The 24,926-nt window shown below is 41.8% G+C and overlaps 1 protein-coding gene across 1 annotated transcript; it reads right to left on the bottom strand.

Annotated features, from left to right (window-relative positions):
- Positions 1-381: 381 nt before the first annotated feature.
- Positions 382-24,590, bottom strand: LOC106740984 (D-beta-hydroxybutyrate dehydrogenase, mitochondrial). Its single transcript, XM_014612531.1, has 6 exons — positions 23,915-24,590; positions 11,280-11,505; positions 8,763-9,003; positions 3,810-3,962; positions 2,795-3,002; positions 382-1,970 (listed from the first exon to the last, which is right to left on the bottom strand). The coding sequence occupies exons 2-6, from the start codon at positions 11,484-11,486 to the stop codon at positions 1,814-1,816; spliced, it is 966 nt and encodes a 321-aa protein (XP_014468017.1). The 5' UTR covers positions 11,487-11,505; positions 23,915-24,590; the 3' UTR covers positions 382-1,813.
- Positions 24,591-24,926: the final 336 nt, after the last annotated feature.

The following is a 24,926-nucleotide window of genomic DNA, read 5'->3' as shown; positions in this document are numbered from 1 at the left end:
TTCGAAATTTTATTATTCGCATTGCGCACCAAGTTACATACAAATTAATTATTCACGATGCGGTCTGGTGAGTTAGCCGTGAAACTCGCGATGGAAATTACTACCAGCGCGACGCGAAAGGTAATATATGCAGTTTCTAATTACTACCAGTTGTGTATCGCGAGCGGAATAATTACGACCGTGGAGAGCAGATTATAAAATCAGCTAACATCTGCAAAATGCACGGATCATACGGATCACATTAAATGCAACAAGAAATTCAACCGTCACGACTCGTGCAATCGAAGTCAAGTATGCGGTTGTGCACTTGGCAAGAATCAAGTACGTCACGCGGATGTTCGATGCGTATGTGTTTATATAAAAGGCGTTCTGTGTTGAAAATTACAAAAACATAATATTATTCGTACAAAATGCATATACAGTCGGGATACAATCAGGAGGTTCTACGATAAACTGTACACATCGCTTTCGTCTCGTTGAGTCTTCAATTTGAAAACTGTTAATAACTAGCGTTTAACGAAATATAATGAATAATTAAACAGTAATTCGCGTTTGCCAGTTATACAATTTTCTTGTAAAAATCAACAGGTTTTATGTAGGAAATAACTTAAAATCGCCATGTAAAAATGATTATTTTTATACTAGAAGTAACACGAGCGCTTTGGTTACAATCATATCTTAAATATTCCCATTACCAACAGACAATTAAATAAATTTATGAGGAGAATAGAATTACAAATTAAATAAATTTTTTAGGAGAATAGAATATTATTATAAAATTATTCTATATTATTTCGTATATATTCTTCCTATCTCGATAAAATATGTACATAAAAATCTGTCGGTGTTACATGCAATCGCGGAGAACGTATTGTATACACATTATTTTTTAATACAATTCAATAAAACAGTTTCTCGTACATATATTACGTACATATAGTACATATAATAATTCTTATTAAAACTACTACTTCCATAGAAATTAATTCATTTGCAAAAATATCGCATTGCATTTATGTTTTATATACAAAAGCGACTTTCATAAAGTATTGTACAGACATATTTGTAACTGTATATATTATAGATCTTCACATTTAGATCATTTAGATCTTACATATTTATACATTGATAAAGGAATAAAATTTCCGATTTTACATACATCTCCATCAAAGCTCTTTCTCTATGCGTGATAACATTTTCCATTTTATTCTCTTATAGACGATTTTCGTAAAATTGCAACACCATCAAATACATCGTCATAAAAAAAAAGAAAAAACTATCAAAATAGTTTCAAAATATATGAGATGACGGCTGCTTATTGAACCGATGTCGTTTGTACATGCATAAGTCGCATTAAACTGGAGAAAGGATAGGATACACGACACTTTCCAAGTACTAACCTGCGACATGGGTTAATGAAGATTACTGGCTGTTCTACTAAACATCTCATCTAAACGATATGAGATGTTGCAGGAAAATATTATAACAAAGAGTAGACGGAAAATAAGGAATAAAAGCGAGAGAATTCAAAGCCGATATCACTCGGGGACAAGCGCATGGAAGGATGACAACATTCGTTCACGCAGAAAGCACTGCCTGCCGCGAAGCCGCGTAGAAAAGAATCCCGATTATGACGCCTTAGGGCGTACCGGATGACATGTCAACGTAAGTGACGTCGCAATACGCGTACACCATATCTCCCGTGTTCCATTGTCCCCGTTTACCACGTGTCGCATCGGCTCGAGGAGCTCGCACGCGAACGGCGCTACATCTTGCACATTTTTATCCATTCACGCGCGAACCAGAGATGAAATTATCGGCAGAAGATCCTTGGCTTGACTGACATGTCGTAAGCGTCCAGGGGGCATGACGTTGTGATCGCGGGAATGAGCGCGTTCTGCACAGAATGAATCGATAATGGCGCGGTCCACGTCCCTTCCGCGGCCGTTACGCCCGACTCCACGTCCATTCTGCAAATAATTCAACACTGCTGATAACAAGCAAATCATCCGACGAGCGGCCTAACGCCGATAATGTAAAACAATCTACATATATGGCGCTGCTCGGCATTCAACTGCACTTTTAGTATTATCTATGTGTTAAGCACGCGACCCAGACTCTCACCCTCCTTTCGTTATTACGCTTATTTCACTTTTACTTTGAAATTATTATTGCACGTTTATCATTATTACACGGAGAAAAATACAGCAAACTTTATGTTGTCGCCAAAGAATCTGTCAAATCAGTTATTACATGGGCAGCAAAACGACTTGTTAAGAATATTAATTTGCTATTTGTTGAATCTACAGATTATCTTGCTGTAAGAACAAATTAGTAAATATACGAGGACGCTATTTTGTTCTAACAGCAAATTAATGCGTTTCAAGGACAAATTCACTCGGTAGAATATTTTCTGTCCTGGCAAAGCAAAACTGTTTCTGCTCTAATTATGAATAATCCGCTAATTTGCTTGCGCCAACTAAGTTTTATTGCTATCGTAACAAGTGGCAACAATGGTTCCGTTACAACAGCAAAATAATTTTTTTCCGCGTATGTTTCCGGGAATGGAACAGTTATGAAATAAGCCGGCCCGCGTAATGACGCGATATCTAAAATTGGAATTAATTCCACTAACGGGAATCGCGCGAGAGAGCGCGTTCCGAAACGGTAGTGAAGCGGCTGGAAAACTTTTGGTAGTAATCGGGCGCGCGACGCCTGTTCTCGACTTAACGCCTTTGTTAGTGCACAAACAAACAAGCCCGTCATAAACTGATACTTGGTGGTAGGGTCTTACGTCTTGAGAACGGGCGATGCATAAAGAACGAGGGGATTCACAGGCGGTGGTTTCAAAAGCACGACGTCGACACCCGAGGAATGTAATTCGCTTTTTAACGCCTCGGCGGCACCTTCCACGGCTTTTCGGGAGGCGCTGAACGCCACCAGTCCGGAGCCCGCTTTGCTGCCGTAGCTCGTCTCGGAGTCACCCAAAAGGACAATGCGGCCTTGGGAACATTTTCAATGAGCCGCTTAAAGAATGAGTAGTTTTGCTGGCGGCGAATAATCAGTCCCGCTACACCGTCGAATGCTTTACTTTGTGCCAGACATAAATCGCGCTGCTGCGCGTTACCGCATCTTCCAAAGGAGCAACTAAATTTCTCGAGGTACCGAGCGAATTTCTCATTAACCTCGCTCGCTAGAGATATCTCGATTTATTTTCGTGCAAACGACCCGCTGTGAAAACGTTCAGTTTCTCTATCAACGGTGTTGTATTCTAAAGAATATTATTATATCGACCTCGTCGATCAAAATATATTTCACATGTTGGTATATATTATAATACGTATTATATATATTATAATATTATGTATTATATTGTATTAAAATATATTGCATATGATAATAATAACATATGAAATATTAATTTAAAATAAGCCTCATATGATGTAAGAAATACGTATGGGAATTGAGATATCTTTTGCGTTACTTTTCTGATCTTTGTGTCTTTAATGATAAATCTCAATCCTTGGTAGGGAGAGATGCAGTCACATTAATATTAATTAATTGCAATTCTCAACTGCATTAGGAATCAACACGACTATACGCATAATTCGACGTTTATGCTAAAACCTTAACTTGTCACATCGATTATAAAATATCTTGATTGTATTTCATTCGACAAAATCTATTTTCTGTTTTCCGGAAAGGAATCATCTTCTTTCGCACGAGCGGGGAAACTTTCAATCTCTTAAACTATGACAAATGATAATTTCTCTTCTGTCGCAACTTTTCGATAAATATTTTCAACCAACCTCTTTTAATACGCAAAAGAGGGATGAATACTCGGGCTGTTCTCAGCGGGGCTACCAAATTATGACGCAACATGGATTCCCACATCGAACTGGTCTGCTTCTCTATAACGCCGGGCAAAACCAAGCCGCCGGTATGCACGACTGCCCAGAGACCTGCAATTAAGCGAAGTTCAACGTTTTAGCGTATTTAGAGCAATTGCGCGCGCGTCTTCTCGGGCGGCACGGTAAAGAGATAGATGGAAGTTTACTTTTAACGAACTTGAATTTCGCCCGTATTGATTTCGCGCTGATGAGAACGCCATCGTGTTTGCGAGTAGCGAGCAATCGCGAGTAAATGTTGCGCGAGATTGCTGTAATTACGGTTTCCCAGTGATATCCAGCGTTCGATGTCACGCGCTTTCAAGGTCGGAGGTACAACTGATAAAATAAAAATGCATTTCCGTCTAATGGCTGCGCTAACTCAACGTCGCATAAATATATTCAGCATCGCCTTTCCATTTCTCGCTATGTATTCTCGCACTCGCCCGACAGCTCGCGGATGTAACGAATAGTCGGAATCTAAAAATATGACGTTCGTGCTTATTTACTCGGTGCACGATGGAAGTGTGTTATTTCTTCGTGTCTTCCCATTACCGCGAACTTCATTGTATTATACATTGGATATCGCGCGAGCGTATCGCACAACAAATCTGCGCGAATGTAAACGCTCGCTTGAGAGAGTAAAAATCTCGCCGGCCTCGTCGTCGAAGAAGTTGTTAAAAATTCACTAAGGTCTCGAGTAATTTTTTTCTCGCCCGTGTTTTTCAGTCCCTTTCGACGAAATCGCGCCGATTCGTCCATCTTCTTCCACCTCTTTTAGACGTAATAGCTTCGCCAATATCCACCCGACCGATGTCGATAAAGCTTCGGGGCTCTTTATCGAATCTAACAAGCTGAATTATTATGAAAACAGGCATTGATTCCGTATTTGAAATATTTTCCATTCGATACCGAATTTCATTCAACCACAAGGCGATTTCTCAGGTGGGTGAAGTTCATCGGCGTTTTTGCGAACAACCAACAATAGAACTAATGAAGCTGCATATAAAAGTGAAATTGAATGCCTAAAAACTTTCAGCATATCTGTAACCGCGTAAATATTGGGCTTGCTCGAATCTACAATGGCCGAAGCTTGTTACAGTACGCACAATACGTCAGATACAAGACGGCAGAGTCATTTCATTTCGAATATATGTACTTAGTTATCGCGATTCATATTGTTGTTTACAAAATAAGGAAGAAGTTGGAAGAATTTTAAATTAAAAATACGTCGTCATGAAGCACTAGAATATTTGCGAAGTAATATATGATTAAAGAAAAATCTGTTTTCAAAATTTATATACATTAAAGGACGCAGATCCAATGGAATTTTTCAGCCAATTATTCAGGCAGTGAAATATAATTTTAACCTGTGCATAAAAATGTAATATTGAATTTTCCACTGGATTGCCTCCTCATCATAATTCATGATAAAGCATAGAGGCAGAAAGAAACGACATTCATCTTGTCCATTTATTTACACCGCTGATAAAATGGCTCAGATGTTTTTCTAATAAATTTAAGTGTGCGATAAATTGGAAAATTAAATTCACGTAGTCTTTCGCCGTCTGACGTTTGCATAACACTTACGCTATTTCTTCGTATGAATGTAAATTATAAAAATGACATAAAAATCGAATGTACGTGCGTTATTCCTCGATTCGGTGTTTTTCCATGTGTAAGATGTGTTAAAAAATCATTTTCGAACTAAATATTTTAGGCAGTGTAGCAAAAAGGAAATTAATTAATTTACGACAGTGACAGATGCTAATACCGATGTCAAAATTGCTCGGAGATTTAACAGGACAACGTCGTAATGTCGACGAAATAATTATAAACTAAAGCAAAACGAAGACAGAGAAAACATAGCTATTAAGAGCGGTGTTTGCATAAACAATGCACGAATATCTACACAAATTGCATGCAAAGGGATCATCTACATAGCTTGCACGTAGAGGTCCAACGCTGATTAATATCTCTTTGATGCAACGATGTAGTTACCGCCTTTTCGAAGACGCAGCCTCGGAAAGCTTGCGCGGCTTTCGCACGCTCGGAAATTCTCTTTCCAATCTACCTCGCTTCATACAGGCGTGTAATATTTGATTTCTTCGGTATCGATTCATTCCGAGAGATAAACTACGATCTAATCTTTGTATTAGGTTGATGCAAATGAAATGGCCGTTTATAAATGTAAAGTTGAAACTTGTATTTTTCAAATTTAAAACTTACATAACTAATCAAAATAGTTTCCACCTACTTCAATACACTTCTGCCAACGTGATCCAAATGCATCAGTGCACTTTCTAAAAAAATCTAGAGAGCGTGAATCGATAAACTGCTTAAATGCATTTTTCACACTTCTTTCTTCATTGAAATTTTTGCCCGCCAAAAACGCATCCAGATGCTTGAAAAGATGATAATCTGTTGGTGAGATGTCTAGAGAATAGGGAGGGTGAAGGAGAACTTCAATGTTCACTCGGCGAGTTCTTGAACGGTTTGTTTTGCAATGTGTGGTTTAGTGTTATCGTGCAACAGCAACATGCCGTGTCTGTTGACCAATGCTGGCTGTTGAGCGCATAATTTTTAGTGCATGGTGGTAATTTCCTGACAGTACTTATCAGAATTTATAACCTCACCTTGTTTGGTAAATGAATAATGAACGATACCTTTATTAGACCACCATACAGACACTATCATTTTCTTGGGGTGAAAATTCGATTTTGGAATGTATTTTGAAGCCTCATTCGCATCTAACCACTGCGCAGAACGTCGGTGGTTGTCGTACGAAATCTATTTTTCATCGCAAGTCACAATCCTGGGTAAAATTCCATCTGTATTCTGTCGCAACCGCAAAGAAATCAGCAGATCTCCAAACGTCTCAATTTGTCTCTCTCTATGATTTCATGGGGGACCCATTTATCCAACTTTTTCACTTTTCCCAACTTGTTTAAATATCGGACGACAGTTGAATGATCAACTTCGAATCTTTTGACAATTTTTCAGACTGTTAACCTTGGTTCTGTTTCAACCATCTTCTTCAAAACAACGCCATCAATGACGGAAAGTGCGTGTCCGTGAGACAAATTGTCGAGGTTTGCGTCCCCAGAACGAAATTTTTCAAATCAACGCCTCGTCGTTCTTTCACTTACAGTGCCTTCACAAAATGCAGTATGAATATTACGCGTTGCCTCGGCTGCAGTATGACCAAGTTTGAACTCGTATAAGTAAATTATATGAATTTCTCTATTTTCCATCACGGCGTTAATGCAAACTTCTATGACTAACAGTACAATATAGAAATAAAGTTACGTGCGCTAAATCACATGTGGATTATGTACTTTTCACACAGTATATATACACCGTCCTCTGTATGAAAGGAAAGTAATCTATAGGGGTGAGAAATTCAAAACACTGAAAACGGCCATTTCATTTGCACCAACTTAATATATTGATTTGGAAGATTTTGATATTACGCAAGTAACTTCCGTGATATAAACGACAAAATTATATACTATTAAGATAGTTATATATCGTAGAGTGCCATATTTTCAGCGGTGACCACTCATAAATTTAATATTTATCAAGCAATATTACGTTCCTATAAATTTATTTTACTGCTTAAATGACAAATATTAATTTGAAACGAAGTTGAGGTAAACACATATATACAATATTGCCAATACGAAAATATTTGTTATTTTTTTTTTATGTTATTTTTATGCATTAGTGATCTAACAGAGATACACAGATAATAGAAAGAAGTATTTAAGTGTTTAAATGTGTGCATATGTATATTTATTTCGAGTATTATTATAAGTTATGAAATTTATACCGTTATATTTTCGATACAAAATGATCGATAATTCTGACATTTTTATATAATGTCTCTAGTATTAGTCTTACATTAATCCTTAATATCACAGTAGTTTTTCATTAAAATCCTAAATGTGGTTTAAAGGAGATTAAAAATAGAAGTTAAAAATAAGGCATTAATCTCAAGGAATGGGTATAAAAAACATCATCTTTAGTCACGAATATCTCAGCTTCCGAATGATTAATTATGATTGCCCCAGTAATTAAGTCATATGTATATGCATATATATATGTAATGTAAGTTTCAACAAATCCTTGAGAAATTTATTTTGTGCTACAACTATCTTAAATCAATAATCCATTATTTTAGTATATAATTGTCGTTTCTACAGTTAAGTACTATTCTCAAAAGGTTTACTATCTCGGATGTTACTATCTTAAGCGAATAGTTTTTCATTAAAATCCTAAATGTGGTTTAAAGGAGATTAAAAATAGAAGTTAAAAATAAGGCATTAATCTCAAGGAATGGGTATAAAAAACATCATCTTTAGTCACGAATATCTCAGCTTCCGAATGATTAATTATGATTGCCCCAGTAATTAAGTCATATGTATATGCATATATATATGTAATGTAAGTTTCAACAAATCCTTGAGAAATTTATTTTGTGCTACAACTATCTTAAATCAATAATCCATTATTTTAGTATATAATTGTCGTTTCTACAGTTAAGTACTATTCTCAGAAGGTTTACTATCTCGGATGTTACTATCTTAAGCGAATAATTTTTGAAAATAGGCGGCGACTCCCATTAATCTTTCAAGCTGGCACCACCGCTAAAATCCACATCCGTTTACATATGGATTAATTAGTTCAAGTTAGTTACCCTACTTCACTATTTACCCTTACTCTCGGCGCGCCACAGTCTAGAAAGGGACGCGTAGTTATCTCCCGACTAATTTTATCCGACGGTTAATTTATCTCGATTAATTTTGTCCAAGCGAAGGCGAGGAAAACGGGGAGGAGGGGTGGGGGGGGGGGGGGCTGAATAAATCATCTCACCGTCTTCGCCGGCAGGAAGTTTCGCCCTGACGGCGTCCAAACAGGCGCGCAAACTGTCCTCCCTCGTCGGGTCCAGCTCCAATGGCACGATTTGGCCGCGGGCACGCGCTCCTTCCGGCTGCTGCGGATTACCGTCGCTCGCATCGCCAGGCTCGCTCTCTTTCCGCCGTTCCAGCTCGACCGCCTTCAGGATTTTCACCGACGGCGAGCCGCCCGCCGGATCCAACAGGCCCGCGAACACCTGTCGCGGGAGGAACACGACGGTCACACCTGTATTTTGGAGAATTCGCCGCAGACCCCACGTTCCATGTGCCACTCCATTACACGCACCGTATCGACACCGTTCGATATGGTGTTACGCTTTGACGCTGATACGTCATGTCAAATGACACATCGGCTCGTTCACGATCGCTGAACCGTATCTCAAATATGCGATGAAAAACCTCAAATTATTTTGTTTTTCTAAAGTTGAATTCTGCCCTTAACACGAGCAAAAAAACATGTCCACGATAGAGCACCGCGGGGATTCCACGCGCCGCTGAAGCCGAGATCGATTAAAATAGAACCACCCGCATCACGCGTGACGAAAGCATGTTTAACGTCGAGCGATGCTATTGCATAAATCGAATCTCCGCTGACAAATTACTGTTGTTGCTCGATTAACGTGGATTTTTATTCCGAAACATCGATATCGGGGCGCGATATATCGCGAGCTCGTTGCCCGTTTTATAAATCCCCAAGAAACTTTGACACCTTTGATAGCCTGTTATTTTACATGACAATTTCGAGCACCTCTCCGTTCAATTTTGCTTTGAATCATCACCTGTTAAAGTCACTTAAGCCGCTCGATGGCTCTCGTGTAAATCGGCAACCGTCGTTTGATGTGCGCGGCTCTTGCTATATAAAAGGTAATCCGGAGCACGAATTTCGAATACATGGGGGGGGGGGGGGGCAACCAAACCATAATTGGAATCCATATATACAGGTGACCTACATTAATATTATCCTTTTACAACGTGAAAACTCTATCGTTCGGTCTTGATTAAAATTTTTAGGGAGCTCGCGAACAAGCCGATGAATTGCAAATCGCTGATTTAACGGGATTAGGCAGTGTTTCAGTATTAAAGATCGGTCAAAATGTCAAGTGGTATCGCGCGTTATCAGCTGATGAAACTAGTTTCAACGCTGCAGAGAGAAGATTACGTTAAACTGTCGAGTAACATTTCCAAGCGTACGAGCACAAATTACGGGGGGAGGGGGAGGGGGGGGGAGGTCGTTGCTCCACATAATTTGGTGTTTTCTTTTTAACGCTTTCTGGCTCGCGGAAATTGTTTTTGCCGTTTCTTTTCAGCCTATTCGTGGAAGCTCGATTACCTCGCGACAGTGTCGTGTAGCCTGCATTTCTTCAACATTTAATTAGCGCAATGCAACGCATTTGATGTGTATTTAAAACAAGTTCGGCGTTAATATGTTGAAGTTAAATGAATTTCCAAAGTCGACCAGGATGAATTGCGATGTCAGGATTGACACGGGACCGGCCGCAAGGGGTTAAAGAACTGCGAGAAGACGCAATACCATCTCTTCGGGTCGAAGCACTCGTGCAGGATCCGCGTCCTGTAAATTATGGCTGGGACGGAATCTGACTTTGGCGAGTATCTATCTTTCAGAGACAATCTTTGGCGAAGCGCCTCTTGAGTGGTGACGCGATATACTCGCGGCGAGACCCGTCGGACACGTGAATACCTGTCGAGAGACTGTCGGCAGAACTGATTTAAGGGCTCACCGATGTTCCGCTCCCTTGACACGAGGAAACTAATTTGGAGCCCGGGCTCCGACAATCTGAAATATGTTGCACGCTCGAAGGGATAATGGGGATTCTGACGTAAGGCCGCGGGATATTGCGTTTCAACGGTTGTCGTCGCGTTGCACAGCGCGGCTTTACTTCAGCCGGGAGGTCCGCAAAACCGCGGTAAGAGTGGACGTGCAAAGAGAGCCGGACGTCTATCCTATTTTAACACCGTGTTACCGGAGAATTAGCGGCTGTACGCGGGATTAGTTCCTCGCCCCGTGCAGGAGAGAAGATAAGAATTGATTCTCCCGTGGTAATCCGTATTCACCGACGCAGATCCGTCGTTCGGGAAAATGTTTAGCGTCGCGACCGATCGGAAACTGATCGGAACCCGAGCGCTCCGGTTGTTTTTATTTAAAATCGTAAAAAAAAAAGGCAGAAAAAAATAAAAGGGGGGAAAAATGCAGCGGCCGCATGCGTTGCTATGCGCGCGGCGATATCTGTCGATAGTGGCTCATTCGCGTTTCCCGTGGCCGGTAGAACAAAAAATGTAGTACGATTCCCACGCAATAAAGCGGGGCGAGCCGTTACTTCGTGTTCGCAGCACGCAATTTTGAATATTCACCGAACTGAGAATATCGGCGGTTAGCATTACGGGCGAACCGTACGGGTACGAAGTTTATGCCGCCGGTAATTTATGGCAGACGCATACCCGCGGCCATTATTACCTTGTAACCGGCTTCGTAGAGTGCAAGGGCGATCTGCAAGCCCACGCATGTATCACAGCTGGTAACGAGTACATGACGTTTGTTACGCGACTCGTACTCGTCGGCGGCATTCCTGGATTGTCGCATCAGATAGGCCAGCAGGGCCGCCACTATCGAGCACAGAGCCAATATCTGCAGGGCCAGAATGGCCCCGGTCTCAACATCCATTGTGACTCGCGTGGCGGATCTGCGAAATAAAAAAGGACGCTTAAAATAAACGATGCTTGAGCTTTGAGGTAAATGTGGTACTTTGTTTAATTAATTAATCCTCAGTCAGCCGGTATAGGACCGGAATACAGGGGAGGATTCTTTGTATCATTCACTTTTATCATAATAAATGTAAAATTCACAGAAATAATCGTTGGGTACCTTCTTTCTAAAAAGATTTAATGTCTCATAATGAAGCGCTTTTTCTAAGCTCGGTCTGTGAGCTGAATTAATAAAATATCATGGCGACCCGGGAATTAACAGACTTATCAGGGGATGGACGAATTCTTTTAAAATTCACTTATTTATGCAAATCGTAAAAAGATGCTCCGAATTAAATAAATATACGAAAAGCGCGACGAAGCGCCTTGAGTGTGGTGAAAATGAAAAATTTTCTAAAAACCGAGGAACGAGACACTTAACCGCGGAGATATTGAACAAAACTAATAGCATTAATTTTCATTAGAAGACAAGCGCTAATTAATTAAACGGATATACGATGGAGCGAGGATCGCGGGTTAGCGTTAATTAATAATTTCCAAAGGAAAGTACATTATTATCTCCAATGCGGCATTATTATCGCGGCGCACGAATAATGAAGGGCGGGAGTCTCAAGTGATGATAAAAGTATTTCATTGGATAAATGACGCTCGTTATATATATGTATATAATTACACGGATGTATTTAACGCCGAGGTCAGGACTCTTCGTAAACAAATGAATCCGCGTGAAAAGCAGCTTCGGTATCAGCTTGGCCAGCAATAAATTTCGACGGACCTCCATAAAGTCGCGCCTGACTTAAGGGGGAAAGCTCCTTTATCGGGTCAAAAAAATCGATATTTTGGAAATAGTCTTAATCGATTGTTAAATCGATTGCGAGCGTTTGAAAAACGCTTAGAAAATCTATAATTTTATACGCACGAGCCCTATTCACTTCCGCGTCAAAAACATTAGCACTGCTTAGTTTTGTACTCGAAGCACTCGTATTACTAATTTCCTCTTCTTTGGCTGCTTTTTCTTCATCTTTACTCCAAGGAGATTTCCTTTTTCGAGGCCTCGTTGAACGTCTGGACTGCTCGTGTGTCGCTTTCGGATACGAAGTCATGCTGCATTTAGCAATGTATTCACTCGACAAGAGACGAAAGCGAACTGATCGTAGGTCAAAACAAGTTTGAAAGGGAAGACAGGTAAAATTTCTACCAACGGACTTTTCGAACGCAGGCATAAACGCGACCGCCCGCTAGGCCCGTCTGAACTCGTCACCCGACCCGTCCGCTTTAACTTCGTAACTTCGTAAATACTGCAGATATCGACTTGAATTTTCAGGGAATATTCTTGAATAGTTTAACAATCGATTAAGACTATTTCCAAAATATCGATTTTTTTGACCCGATAAAGGAGCTTTCCCCCTTAAAGCGCGCGCGTTCTGAACTGACGGCTCCGGAGCCGCGATTCTGAATTCCGAATTCATTCTGTTTCGTCTACGCTCTCACACGACGCAACAACTCGCAGCTAATTGTGACGTAGTTCGAACAGTCCGTGAGAACTCGACGAAACGTGTCTGATTATGAATATTTTTTCCACAACGATAGCCTAAATCTCAAAAGACTTCCGCGGCTGAGAAATTTCCAGAGACTCCGGAAATATTTATCACGCCGCGACGGAGGAGCGACGCGTGAAAACTTGAGATTTTTGTCCGAACTCCGCGCTGAAAGAGTCAAGAAGAGCACGGGAGAGGTGCGGCCGAGGAGTTGGTTTCCTCGTGAAAAGTGAACGGCGGGGCGGGGTCGTTTTTGCACGGAGGAATCACTTGCCTTTCTAAACTGTATCTAGCCTCGGCCACGTACACTAGGTCGCTACCGATTTCCTGCCGATCGTCGTTCACCGTCGGGAAATCGTTCGCCAGAGGCGAACTCGGCTGCGAGATCGACCGACGGACACGCGGCGGAATTCCGGCGATCGATGAAAATCGCACGCGCTCGCTCGCTCGTTCTCTTCGCTCGGCTGATTTAATAGCGGCGGAACCGTGTACCGCTAATGTGCCGAATCGATTAAACGGCCGAGTGTATTTCAGGTCGTATAGAGGGACATTTCTCCCTCGCGCGAAATGCGCGCGCTTTCTCGCACACGATAAGTATCTATAATGGGAAACATCGGACCGCGCGTACCTTCGCGTACCTTCGCGTACCTTCAGCCGTGGAGATTAATGCGCGCGAGTAATGCAACGTTTCGAAGACGAACTTCATTGATCGTTCAGACCAAAAGCAAGACGTCTGCAGTGCGTAACCCTCGCGAATTTCTCTCTCTCTCTCTCTCTCTCTCTCTCTCTCGCTCGCTTCTTTCCTCCCCTCTTCTCGTTCGCTCGCTGTCTAAGTGCACGTATTCTTCTTCCTGGTACGTGAACCATCTGCTCGTATACTCGGGGCGGGGTGGAGGTTGCATTCCTCGAAGAACATTGTCCGATGCATCAGACACGTAAATATATGTATATGCTAAAAGAGATACACCGGCACGGTGAAACCGATGTTTGCCTCGCGTATTGCACGGGTAGCGCTCTCGAGACGCTTTCTCGCATGCCGTTTCCACATTTCAGTACTTCCAAACTCCCTTCCGGCGGAATGAAAGGAAATGTTACTATTTACGTTTCATTTATTCGCATTTCGAGGCTGTTTGTGTATAGGCAGGATGAAGAAAGCAGAAATATCTCGCGATATTCCTGTGCTCCTTACTTGTGACATAATGTCGTCTTATTGACAAACTGAATGAACCCCCCCCCCCCTCCACTCCTCTGTTTTGTGTCATACCCTTATTATTCGCGAAGGAACAACTTCGTCGACAATGACTTGCTGAGCGGTATCCATTCCGGGACAAAAAATTGCGCACAAAAACGCGGATATTCTCAGATGTCCTTCGCGCGCGACGTACGGGACGAATATGCAAATCGCTCGAGGAAAACGATGTAGAAAGCGTCATAACTTTGTATTGAGAAACGTCGGCAGTTTCGCGCGTCGAGGTTTCTCGAAGTGTGCGTATGAAGCAAGAACTATTCGGTTTCTTGCGATACTTTCTTCCGATTGGGTCGACTGAAGCGCAATTTTCCGTATCCGTCACGCGTCAAGAGCCCCGAGAGGCCGAGCAGTCGTAACTCTGTAAAAAATAGTCGGAAGCGACAGCCGGCCGTGCGTGAATCAGCGCCCTTCCGTCGTATCTCGATAATGGATCTTGATCGTAATGCGAGATTTTCGCCGGTCATAACGAATTGCCCGGCGAAGGTTAGGCGCGATAAATTAGCACCGTCGGTCATACGAGAGCCGTGCTGCAGCTGAAATTAATACGTTTCAACGCGTCACGCAGGGGCCGGGACATTTACACCCGCGCAACGCGCACACCTGCGCCCGCTCGGGCGTTTAATGCACGTGTGCGTAGCCACGCGTTTCTCTCTTCCTCCCAGACCGAGTTATCGCGGTTAACTTTCTCTGGAATTCGAGCGTCATCGGGTTGCGCGTCGCGCTACCTGCCGCACCTTCGACCACGTCAAGTTTATCGTCTTTCATCGATGATATCCGTCCGATTAATTCTCCCGCCGATTTATCCATCCGAGCGGAGCGCATTTTTTCAACACCGATCGTTGCTTTTATATCTCGGGAGATTAGCTAAATGTAATATATTTCATATATTTGTTTATTATTTTCTATATATTATATGTTTTATTTAAATTTTCCCTTTCGCCACAACGATCAAAGGATTCATTGTATTTCATTTGAATTCATCGGATATTTTCAGCTGGATTAGAAAAAGAATTATCTTTGTAATTGTACACAATGACGAGACTCTCGCATTATTGTTTCGTTAATCGTTCCTCGGCTCGGAGATGGTGGATATGCGACGTGACTGAATATACTATAGATATGACATTTGTCCCTCTATTCCCAAGGCGGGAATAACGTTGATTATTCTAATTGCGAGTCGTGGGAGTAATTCAATATCAAGTAGTTATACCGCCATGGTCGTCGATGTATACTTTATATCAATGAAATGCGTGTCACAAGCAGCGCAAAAATAAGCGTTTTATTAGAAATGGCCAGAAAACCTTTCATTTCTGGAAGAAATATATTTCATTTCCGGAAGAAATATATTGGTTTAAAAAAATTACTTTCTATTCGCACAAATTAATTCGGAAATGTTTGCGTGATAGAAAGTTGCACGCGTCAGATTTTTTCTGATTTATTCGCACTTGCGTATACACATTTAAATTTAAAATTAGGATATTTTCTTATTGTATAACCTAAGAGTAACATCGAGAACATCGAATTTCCCTCGTAACATACGAAAGCGGTTCATTTTCTAATTACTTTTATTTGAACTTTTTAAACGTGCTTATTACATATAATATAAACTCTATAATTGAAACGAAAAGGAGTGTGTTTTTATCTATACGCTCGGCAGATAAATAAATAAAATGTCAATCAGTGGAAAATAACACATAAAAAGCTTTTTTATTGTTTATTTTATTTCCATATTCGTAGAATTTACATTCGTATGAAATACATAACCCCGTACCGAATGAAGTAATCACGCCCGCGTCAAGTTAGATTACATAAAGTGACAACCGACAATTGTTAGCCGCAGCAGTTAAATCCCTCTCAAGCGAAATTTAACGATAGGCTTTATATGACATCGACCTATTTTATTTTGTCCTGTAATAAAAAATAATTTCCAGGTCAAACCGCGAATTCGACACGGAGTCTCTCGATTCTAGTCTCTCGAGATTTAATGATACAACGACGTAAAAAAAAAAAATCTCGCGAAATCCAACTGTGTAATTGGATTCGAAAGGCGGACAGCGACTTGTCGCGCGAAGGAGCAGCGTATTGCGACGCTATGCTAATAAGCGGCTATGTCATCTCAATTAATCGCCATCGCCGCGCCGTGAGGCGTTTACCAGTTGGAATGTTGGAAGTTACAGCGGGTATGCGCGAGGGAAACGGTTTGCCCCATGGGACACTATGGCAACTATTCGTGGTCAGAACGATCTTCCTTTCGTATATCGCCGTAACGCATGTGTACACACGGACGATAACTGCCAAGATATGCACGTTCACCGCACAGCTGCCGCAGCACGTTCACCCGTTATATTCCAGAAAAATAAGCGGCCAAGCAATTCATCAGACGGGCTATTACTCGGAGGAGGAGTAATCACTGCATTCCTTCAGGTGTACGCGCCGACTTTCTTCTTGCATACGAACGAGCGGCCGAGCGAGCACATGTCTAATCGCGCGTTAGCCAGCGAGCAAAGCGACCCGCAGTTCGCGTACGCAGTTTTTGTCAGTGCAAATTAAAGTTTATCGGGCGCACGTCGCGACTACGTTCGGAGCTTCCGAGTAGTTTGAGCGTGCAATTACGCTCGTTAATTATTTAGCCCTTTAACGCCGACATTTCCGCCTGGAGATGCGGGAAATCGAATTACTTATGAATCAATCCTAATTAACGAATAAGTGTAAATCTCGGATGAAGTTTTCGCATCAGGCAATTGACGGTGTCGTACCAATGAATTTTAGCTGAATTATTTTAGCCGAATAAATCCCGAGTGTCCCTTTCGTAAAGAATAAGCGTCGGTGAATGATACGGCTTGAGGATGAAAATGCTATGGTTTTACGAAGATTATGTGATCTGTTCAGATATAATTACTATGACCATACGTGACCAGGTTTGTTAATTGTTAATGTTCGACAATTATGTTGTTTCACGCTTGAGACTTGGCAATGTGATTCGGGCGATCGGGTTTACTCTCTCCTTTGAAGGACACGAGCTACAAATGCTTATTATTCATACGTTATTTCCATCTTATTGTATATGAATTTTTTGCTCTTTCCGCTGAAGCTGGTCGAAGTCGACCGGAATATTCAGACGTTAATTTGAATATTGACAATATGTAAGATTCGATTTATATTGATATAAATGTTGTATTTATTTCCTTTATTTATTATATGACACGACGAAACCTGTTCATAGCCTGATACTGATAGTTTGATTTAATAAGGACCTATTAATAATTTAGTTCTTAAGAAAATTCATCAAAATTNGGGGGGGGGGGGGGGGGGGGTTCTCTGCTTATTTTTATATCCGCTAGGATTTTTCGAGAAACTTTGTATCTTATTTATATAATACGTAAATACGAAGGAATCGAAGTGGCATTACGTTCAAATATATTTGCATCGCTGCATGAGTGATTATCGTCCGGTAATTAATGCTACTTAATACCTAATTATTTTCCATCGCATCGTCGATCATCGGCTCGTTAACGGCGGCACGCCTCTGCGCCAGTTAACGATCGGTAGGAAAAGTTAAATCGCGATTTTGCCGAGGGTAACGAAGCATTTTAGGAAGTGCGATCTTCGAGCTCTCTGTTGTGACTAATGTATGCCAAATAATTATCCTCGCTAGCGTGAACATCCCGCTATGGAATTATATCTGTAACGGGCTTTTTCTTTCATTCCGTATGGCGAAACATTGTTAGGCAAATGCATCGCGAGGTTAAATCCGTGAGTGCTTCCGATACGAGTGGGGCGCCTACGTAGAAAAAGTGAATCGTTCATTTTAAAAAAAGTTTCACAAACGTGGTTCGTTAATGGCGCTGCAACAGGAAGGAGGTAATTCTATATGAAAAAATAAGTCAGCAGAATATATAGAATAGAATTCTCTCTCTCTTTCTCTATATATATATATATATATATTTTTTTTTTTTATACAAAGCTTCGTTTATAGGAAAATCGGATTTGAAAATTGAGAAATAAATAATATCTGTTTTCTGTATTTTAAGCTTGTATAACTTTTTAATGGTACCGCGCTGTAGGTCAATGGAATCGTTTCAACGACGGCTATTAGAATATGAATAAAAATACATTTGATTAAAAAAACGAAATTAAGCATCATATTTTGCAAATAAATTGCACTTGTTCACTTCATGCTCTAACGTAGGGTGAAATTATTTAAGCTTGAAAATGTTCAAACGATACTGTCAATCTTTCGGTCTTTTAATCGGTCTCTCAAAGGTAAAGCATTGAATAAAAAATGAATCTATATATTTCTTCACACTTCTTACCAGTTTTACTTTCATAAAAAAGGCACGCACAGCTAGGTGGAATTATAATTTAGTCAACTGGTTATTAATGAGAACGCGTATACATTTAGAACCTGTATATATTTTTCGTTCGAGCGATAATATATTATTGCACTTGTACCGTTAACATGCGTCGGTCGCGAGCACGCGAAGCCCGAGACTTAACGGGACACACACGTGTATGAACAAATAACCGTAACGTTAAGAGGAAACTATAGCATCCGATATTGATTGCGGTTTCCTATCAGTTCTCGGAACTTGGCGGTCTCCGTGAAATGTCACGTAATACCTTGCGGAATATCACACACGTCATCTCGTTTTTCTTCCCGAGAGAGTTCAGCGGTTATCTAACGTGTTCGATTTGCGACCGACGTTCCTCGAGAACTTGGGATGGGGTGCTCCGCACGCCAATGTCAACGCTATTTTTCGCCACGAAGACGTGGGCTAACGGCTCCGGGCACTTGGCCGCTCGCCTCCTTTCTCCGCAATCGTAAGAATTATTGCCTCCGGGGCTTCTGTTTACAGGTGCGCGGGCGTACAGCGTGTAATCCGTGGTTACGAGTTGCTCGTGTGCGTATGCGTGTGCGTGTGTGTATCAGAATTCCCGGACAACGAAGCAACGGTACTTGCAGTTGACCGCGGAGCGGCCAACCGTGTGTAAAAGGTAAATAGTGTTGGCCCGGCGTGTGCGCGTCCCAATATTTGCATGACAATTTGAACGTCACGCGCGACATTCGCCTTACACTTACTTCGGACGAGAGGCGAGGCTGTAATAATATCAATCCCATCACGCACACGCGTATAAAAATGCGCTGTATTTGTCAAACTCTGAAATTAATTTTCAATAGGTCACACATACGACCGTTGTTCTGATAAATATGCTCACCACACGACTTTGCCGCGGAATATTCTTGCATATTTCAACACGTTTTGATATTTATTTTTCCAACAGGAAGGACACGCAAATAACTCCGCTCGGCGATTTTGTTTTCGGTGAGTTGAAAAGCGCACGTGCGCATGCGTGTCCGATTTTAACAAATCTTTTCACTCGTCGGAATCCATGGCTGCTAACATGGCAATTCCCGAGATAGACAATTTTACAAGCGAGCGGTGGAACGGTTTAATGCATTTGCGATGTAATGTTAATTAAAACGAGAAGGTGGTGCTGTACTACATCGGTGAAGTGCTAATTAGCTTACCGCCTTCGTTTTTTTTTTTTTTTCGTTTTCACGCCAGTGAAATCTGTCGATGTCTAAATGTCAAGGAAAAAAATGCAAAATGAATATTATCAGACCTGCTCTTTAACTGTGTAACAAAACGCATTCGCGTGTGTAGCGGTGTTAATAAATAAATCGCGGAAATATATCTCCGTGCACAAATTACACGTGCATAAGATCGCTTGATCAATTTATTTGGGAAAGTATCGCGCGTTGATATTTAAATACCCTTATTATACTCCGCCGTATTCGTGACTTCCTGCAACACAAATGGCGATCCGTGTAATGCTACCATCAGTCTCGTATACCTCATTCTGCATCCTAAGAAATTACAGCATGCTAGCTGCCTCGTGTATAATATAGGAGTCCGCGGTTGACGTATCTCGCACTGACGTGGCCGCGATCGCGCTGTAATCAACCCGTAATTTTCAAGGATCCGCGAGCAACATTGAAAATACGGGAAGTCGAGGCTCCCGCCGATGAGTACGCCGCGAAAAATCGGGTTAATCGTTCCGTTTTAATTTTTCGATTACTTTATTATTATTTTATCATTGTTAGTTTAAATTACGGGGGGTGTCGATCGTTTGTGTATGTTTAATTAGGATGTAACGCGGATTTTGGACGACACTTTAAACAATATTTAAACGGTTCCCCGAAATAAGTGAGTTTGAAGGGCTTCTACGAAAGAGTAGACTGAAAGGAAAAACTATGCGAGCGCTTTCAGTTCTTGCCGGCGCAAAAATTTCTATGCTTGTAATTAAGCGACTTAGGTGGGCAGCGAGCTGAACTCTGCGGGCGTGCGTAGAGCTCTAATTGCATACGTTAGCGGCTGACTGCGGCCGCATAAATAATCCCAAAGCGGTTTTATCGACGTTGCATGATGACGGGCTCGGTTTTACGGTTACCCCTTGCGTTCTAAAACCGGGAGCATTTCTCTTTCTCTCTTTCTCTCTCTCTCCCTCTCTCTCTCTCTATCTATCTATCTTCAGAAGGCGTTCGTCGAACGCGAACGGCGAAATGGCGCGACGTGAAACGCTTAGAAAGTTTAAGCTAAGCACTTTTTCCGCCGTAAACTGAAAGGCTGAGAACGTAGTGCTCGTCCAGGAATGCGCAAAGGCCCATTCTAGCTTGTTGCTCGCATAGCCACCGATATTACGATTCACCAGGTTCGATACTCCGGGCGCTTACTTTCGCGAGTGTCGACGAGGAAGTGCATCCATCCGAGTAACATCGGCGGACGTACGGACCGTCGGATACCGCGAGCAATAGGAGAGTCTTCCCTCTTCGGTCACTAGAGAAAGCTCCTTCTTAGTCGAGCGAAGTTAAAAGGCACTATGCCGAGTCCCGAAAAGACCGTTAGCTCCGAGTAGATACTTACGAAGCTGATTAAACTTCATGAAGATAAGGAATAAATTTGGAATTTGATCTTTCTAATGTCCCTCCTTCCCGTAGGGATAATTTAAATGAAATGTCTCGTCCTTCTCACGTTAATTCGCCCCGGCGCGAATATTCAGTTGCGAACGTAGTTTTAAAGTTTCGGGGAAAAAACTTGTTTTTTTTCCCCCATTTTTCCATGGATTTTCTTCGGTTTCCGTCCCGAGGGTACGAAAATTCGTTTACAAAAATTCACGTATATTCGGTTAAAACCCGCCACATTTATTTTCTCCCATAAAGAAGGTAAAAAAAAAAAATATCAAAATAATCCCCGAAAATATTAGAAATAAATGGTGTTTCCTGAAACTTTAAGACTACAGTTGTGGAAACCTGTATTGACCGCGAAACGTTATGCGATCGAGTGCGGCGTGATGTATCGCTTAATCGAAATCACGATGGCGTGGCTACTGCGGTTAAATGACGATTAGATATAGTTAAGTGCTTTCTTAAGTTACATCCGCCGGTCCACCGACAGAATCTGTTTGACATGGCAATTACTTTTGTTGACCCAGTTTCAAAGTTGACTGCGAGTGTGAAGCGGCTATCAATTTCACCCTAATAAGATGCAATAATGACTCTGTATAAACATTAATATCCCGCGGCGTTTGTCCAGCTTTTTTTTCTTCTTTTCGCTATTACACGAGTACGGGCGTTAATCGCGCATAATCATGAAATCTGATCCATGCATCGATGCGCAACACCCGCAATAAATACAAAACGTCGCGAGCTGCCTACACATCGCGTCGCCGTAATTAGGGCGTGGCGAAAGTTGCACCTGGCTAAAAAAAAAATCGAAGGCGCCACTTTCCGCTCATATTTCATTCGCCGATCATCTCCGAAATTTCACCGCAAAAACCAGCCGACCGAACGATCTTTCTTTCATTCTTTTTTTTTTTTTCCTAATACAGTTTTCTCCGCACACCTCATTTAATTGCTCTCGAAACGATGCGATTAGCTTTGACGAAGATCGCTGTCCGACTCGAGAATATCTTCGTCGCCTGGCGTCTCTCTCTCGACGAGGAGAAAATCTCGATCTCGTCTTGTTCCGAAGTGTTTAGAAACTCGTCGTTATCGGCCGTTGCCATTTTCGCCGTTGACGAGTCGAGCGTCCACCAGAGATGAAATCATGAGTCACTTGCGACTTGAAGACGATGACGACGACGAGAATGTCGTCGCGTGTTCGCGGACAGTGAAGATGATCAGGGAGAGCAGTTTAATTGCGATCGCGGTTGCAGCTCCTAACTACGATGCGAGTGAAAATTAAATCGCCGGTTAAGTAGAGCACAGAGCGAGTCGAATGCACTCGCGAAAAAAAAAATTGCACGCTGCAACCCTGATATCAGAGGCGCGTTGTGGGCGGTCATCTTTTCGCCGCTGTCCTTTCAAGCTTAACTAAGCCTTGATTACCGCCGCGAGGACGTTAGCGCCATTGCATGCTCATTGTTCAGCGTTACGCCGGCTTGTTTCTCCGGCAACGTCCTTCGTCCTTCGTGCGAACGACGTGACGCAGTAACGTTTATTCATGAGCCGCATAATCGATCGAAGATCCCGGTAACAGTCTCATTCGCGATGACACGGTCCGTCAGTGGCGATAATCGAAGGTCCCAAAGCGGAAATGGCGAGCCTCGCCCTGGACGATAAATCGAGACAAAGGAGTCGCTCGTGCAAATGGATGCAGCTTTGATATTTTGCACGCGAGAGTCTCCGCGATTCTCGAGATCTCAGCGAGATGCGTTTCGCAAACGGCACCGCGTAGCCAGCCGCGGATTTCTAAATGTAGCGATTCTAAAAAAAGAGGCACTCCATTCGTCCTCGGAATTAGTAAAAAGCAATTTAAAATCTAACTTTTAAATGACAAATGCAGGCTTTATTTTGGACATTTCTGCGGCAACGCTAAAATAAATTCCCGCATGTAAATGAATTCTAATTCAATTTTCTCTTAACGATAATGCGGAAATTGTTAGTCGTCTAAATTATGTCGATGTTATCAGAGGTATTTCAGCAGTTGGTTCTTTGACTTAAAAACGGTATAATTGTACCATTCGTAAGCTATTCAGCGACTATTTCCTACGATGACGAGATAAGCTGGCATCATGCTTATAACGGGTGTGATCCAGATTCTAAACATAGTACGATTAAAATTCAAGCGATTTAAGGCCGAGCGGAATATGCGTGGAATGTTCATCGGAATTCGTTGGCGTTCTTATCGCGACGAATCAACTGGCAATATTAAATACTAAAACAATCGAATGTAAGATTGTGATGAACATTTTTCACAATATATCGAAGGGATAAATAGGAATCGTGCTTTCTCTTAAAGTCTCTCACTCATTGCCTAAACAACATGTAAACACCAAAGGCGTTCCGACGCGATCTTGCTCACATGTCAAACTTCAATATGCAACACAACGTAACAACATTTACGTCGCAAACTTCTTCACGGAGTGAGTTTAAACTCTAAATTCTAGTTAAGGCGCCGAGACGTCTCGACAGTTAAAGTGCCGAACAGTCGAAACTGTTCTATTCAACGTTAAAGATGGATCCCCGGTGTAAGCGAGCGTCGATTTCTCGCAGGTAGCCTAGGTAGACGGGCAGGTAGAAATGCGCGCATAACTCACCAGAATTTTATCGATGGGTCGTCGGTCTTCCGGGTGGGTTGCCAATAGTTCGCGACACGGTCGCGTCCGCTTTCGGGACGAAATTCCGTATTACTGAAAGCAGCACGAGCGCGAAACGTCGGCTTTACGACCGGTCGAAAGTACCGGCGAGTGGCGAGCCGCGCCGCGGTTTCTACAACACAACTGGCTCGGCTTTCGAGAATTCCCGCTTGGAATGCCCACGAGGAGGAACGGTATATACGATACTTCGACCGTGCCTACCTCGACGGAATGGAAAAGGCACGGCGAGGCATCTTCGTACCTCCGCCGCCGCCGCGCCTACGGTCACGTGCGCGCCTCTCTCATGCATCGCCCCGTAATAATTGAGACGCATCGATTGTCATGGAGATGTTCTCGGTATATCAGACGGATCGTTATGCGAGACTGCTCAGTCGCGAAGAGATAATAGAGACAGATTAAAAGTTCGAAATAATATATTAAGATAAAATAGAACGCACAGCGAAATGTTTATTATCCAGCTAATGTTATTCCAAGATTATTATTATTATGTCAATTAGTTGGAAAAAACTATCTGGGGCAAGATGCTTTAATATTATTCAAATTTTAACTCGAGTGTGATCATTAATTCAATATTTTCCATTAAATTGCAAATCTGCGAGGATTAGTTACCGTACATTAACTTTAGTTTATGACTCGAAAGAATTTCTGTCTTACTTAATGAATAATTTACAGCTTGATGTTTTAAGAAAATATATGCATTGCCTCGTGTAAAATTCACGTGGAGAAATATAAAACGTTTAATCCCCCTTTTCAAAGCGGTATTAGAATGATTCATTTAATACGATTCATGTTCCGAAAAGTTTTAATAAACATGCAAATGGAATACAGTCTATTTGCCGTGAAGATATTACACACGGGTATCATTTCTCTTTTTGATGGTTGATAGTAATGTAAAATCATTTCTCTTTTTGATGGTTGATATTAATATAAAACGTAGAGCATTATACAATAA

The sequence above is a fragment of the Dinoponera quadriceps genome, unplaced genomic scaffold (genome assembly GCF_001313825.1).
Source record: "Dinoponera quadriceps isolate SergipeBrazil2010 unplaced genomic scaffold, ASM131382v1 scaffold397, whole genome shotgun sequence".
Lineage (NCBI taxonomy): Eukaryota > Metazoa > Arthropoda > Insecta > Hymenoptera > Formicidae > Dinoponera > Dinoponera quadriceps.
The sequence above is the reverse complement of the archived record's forward strand: the minus strand, read 5'-3'. Positions and strand labels throughout refer to the sequence as shown.

Excerpts from the sequence above, each read along its gene's own strand:
- LOC106740984 (XM_014612531.1), bottom strand. The coding sequence starts at position 11,486 with ATGGATGTTGAGACCGGGGCCATTCTGGCCCTGCAGATATTGGCTCTG. Across the intron at positions 9,004-11,279 it reads TCTACGAAGCCGGTTACAAG|GTGTTCGCGGGCCTGTTGGA; the intron begins GTAATAATGGCC and ends CTCCCGCGACAG. Across the intron at positions 1,971-2,794 it reads GCATCGCCCGTTCTCAAGAC|AATGGACGTGGAGTCGGGCG; the intron begins GTAAGACCCTAC and ends AATTATTTGCAG.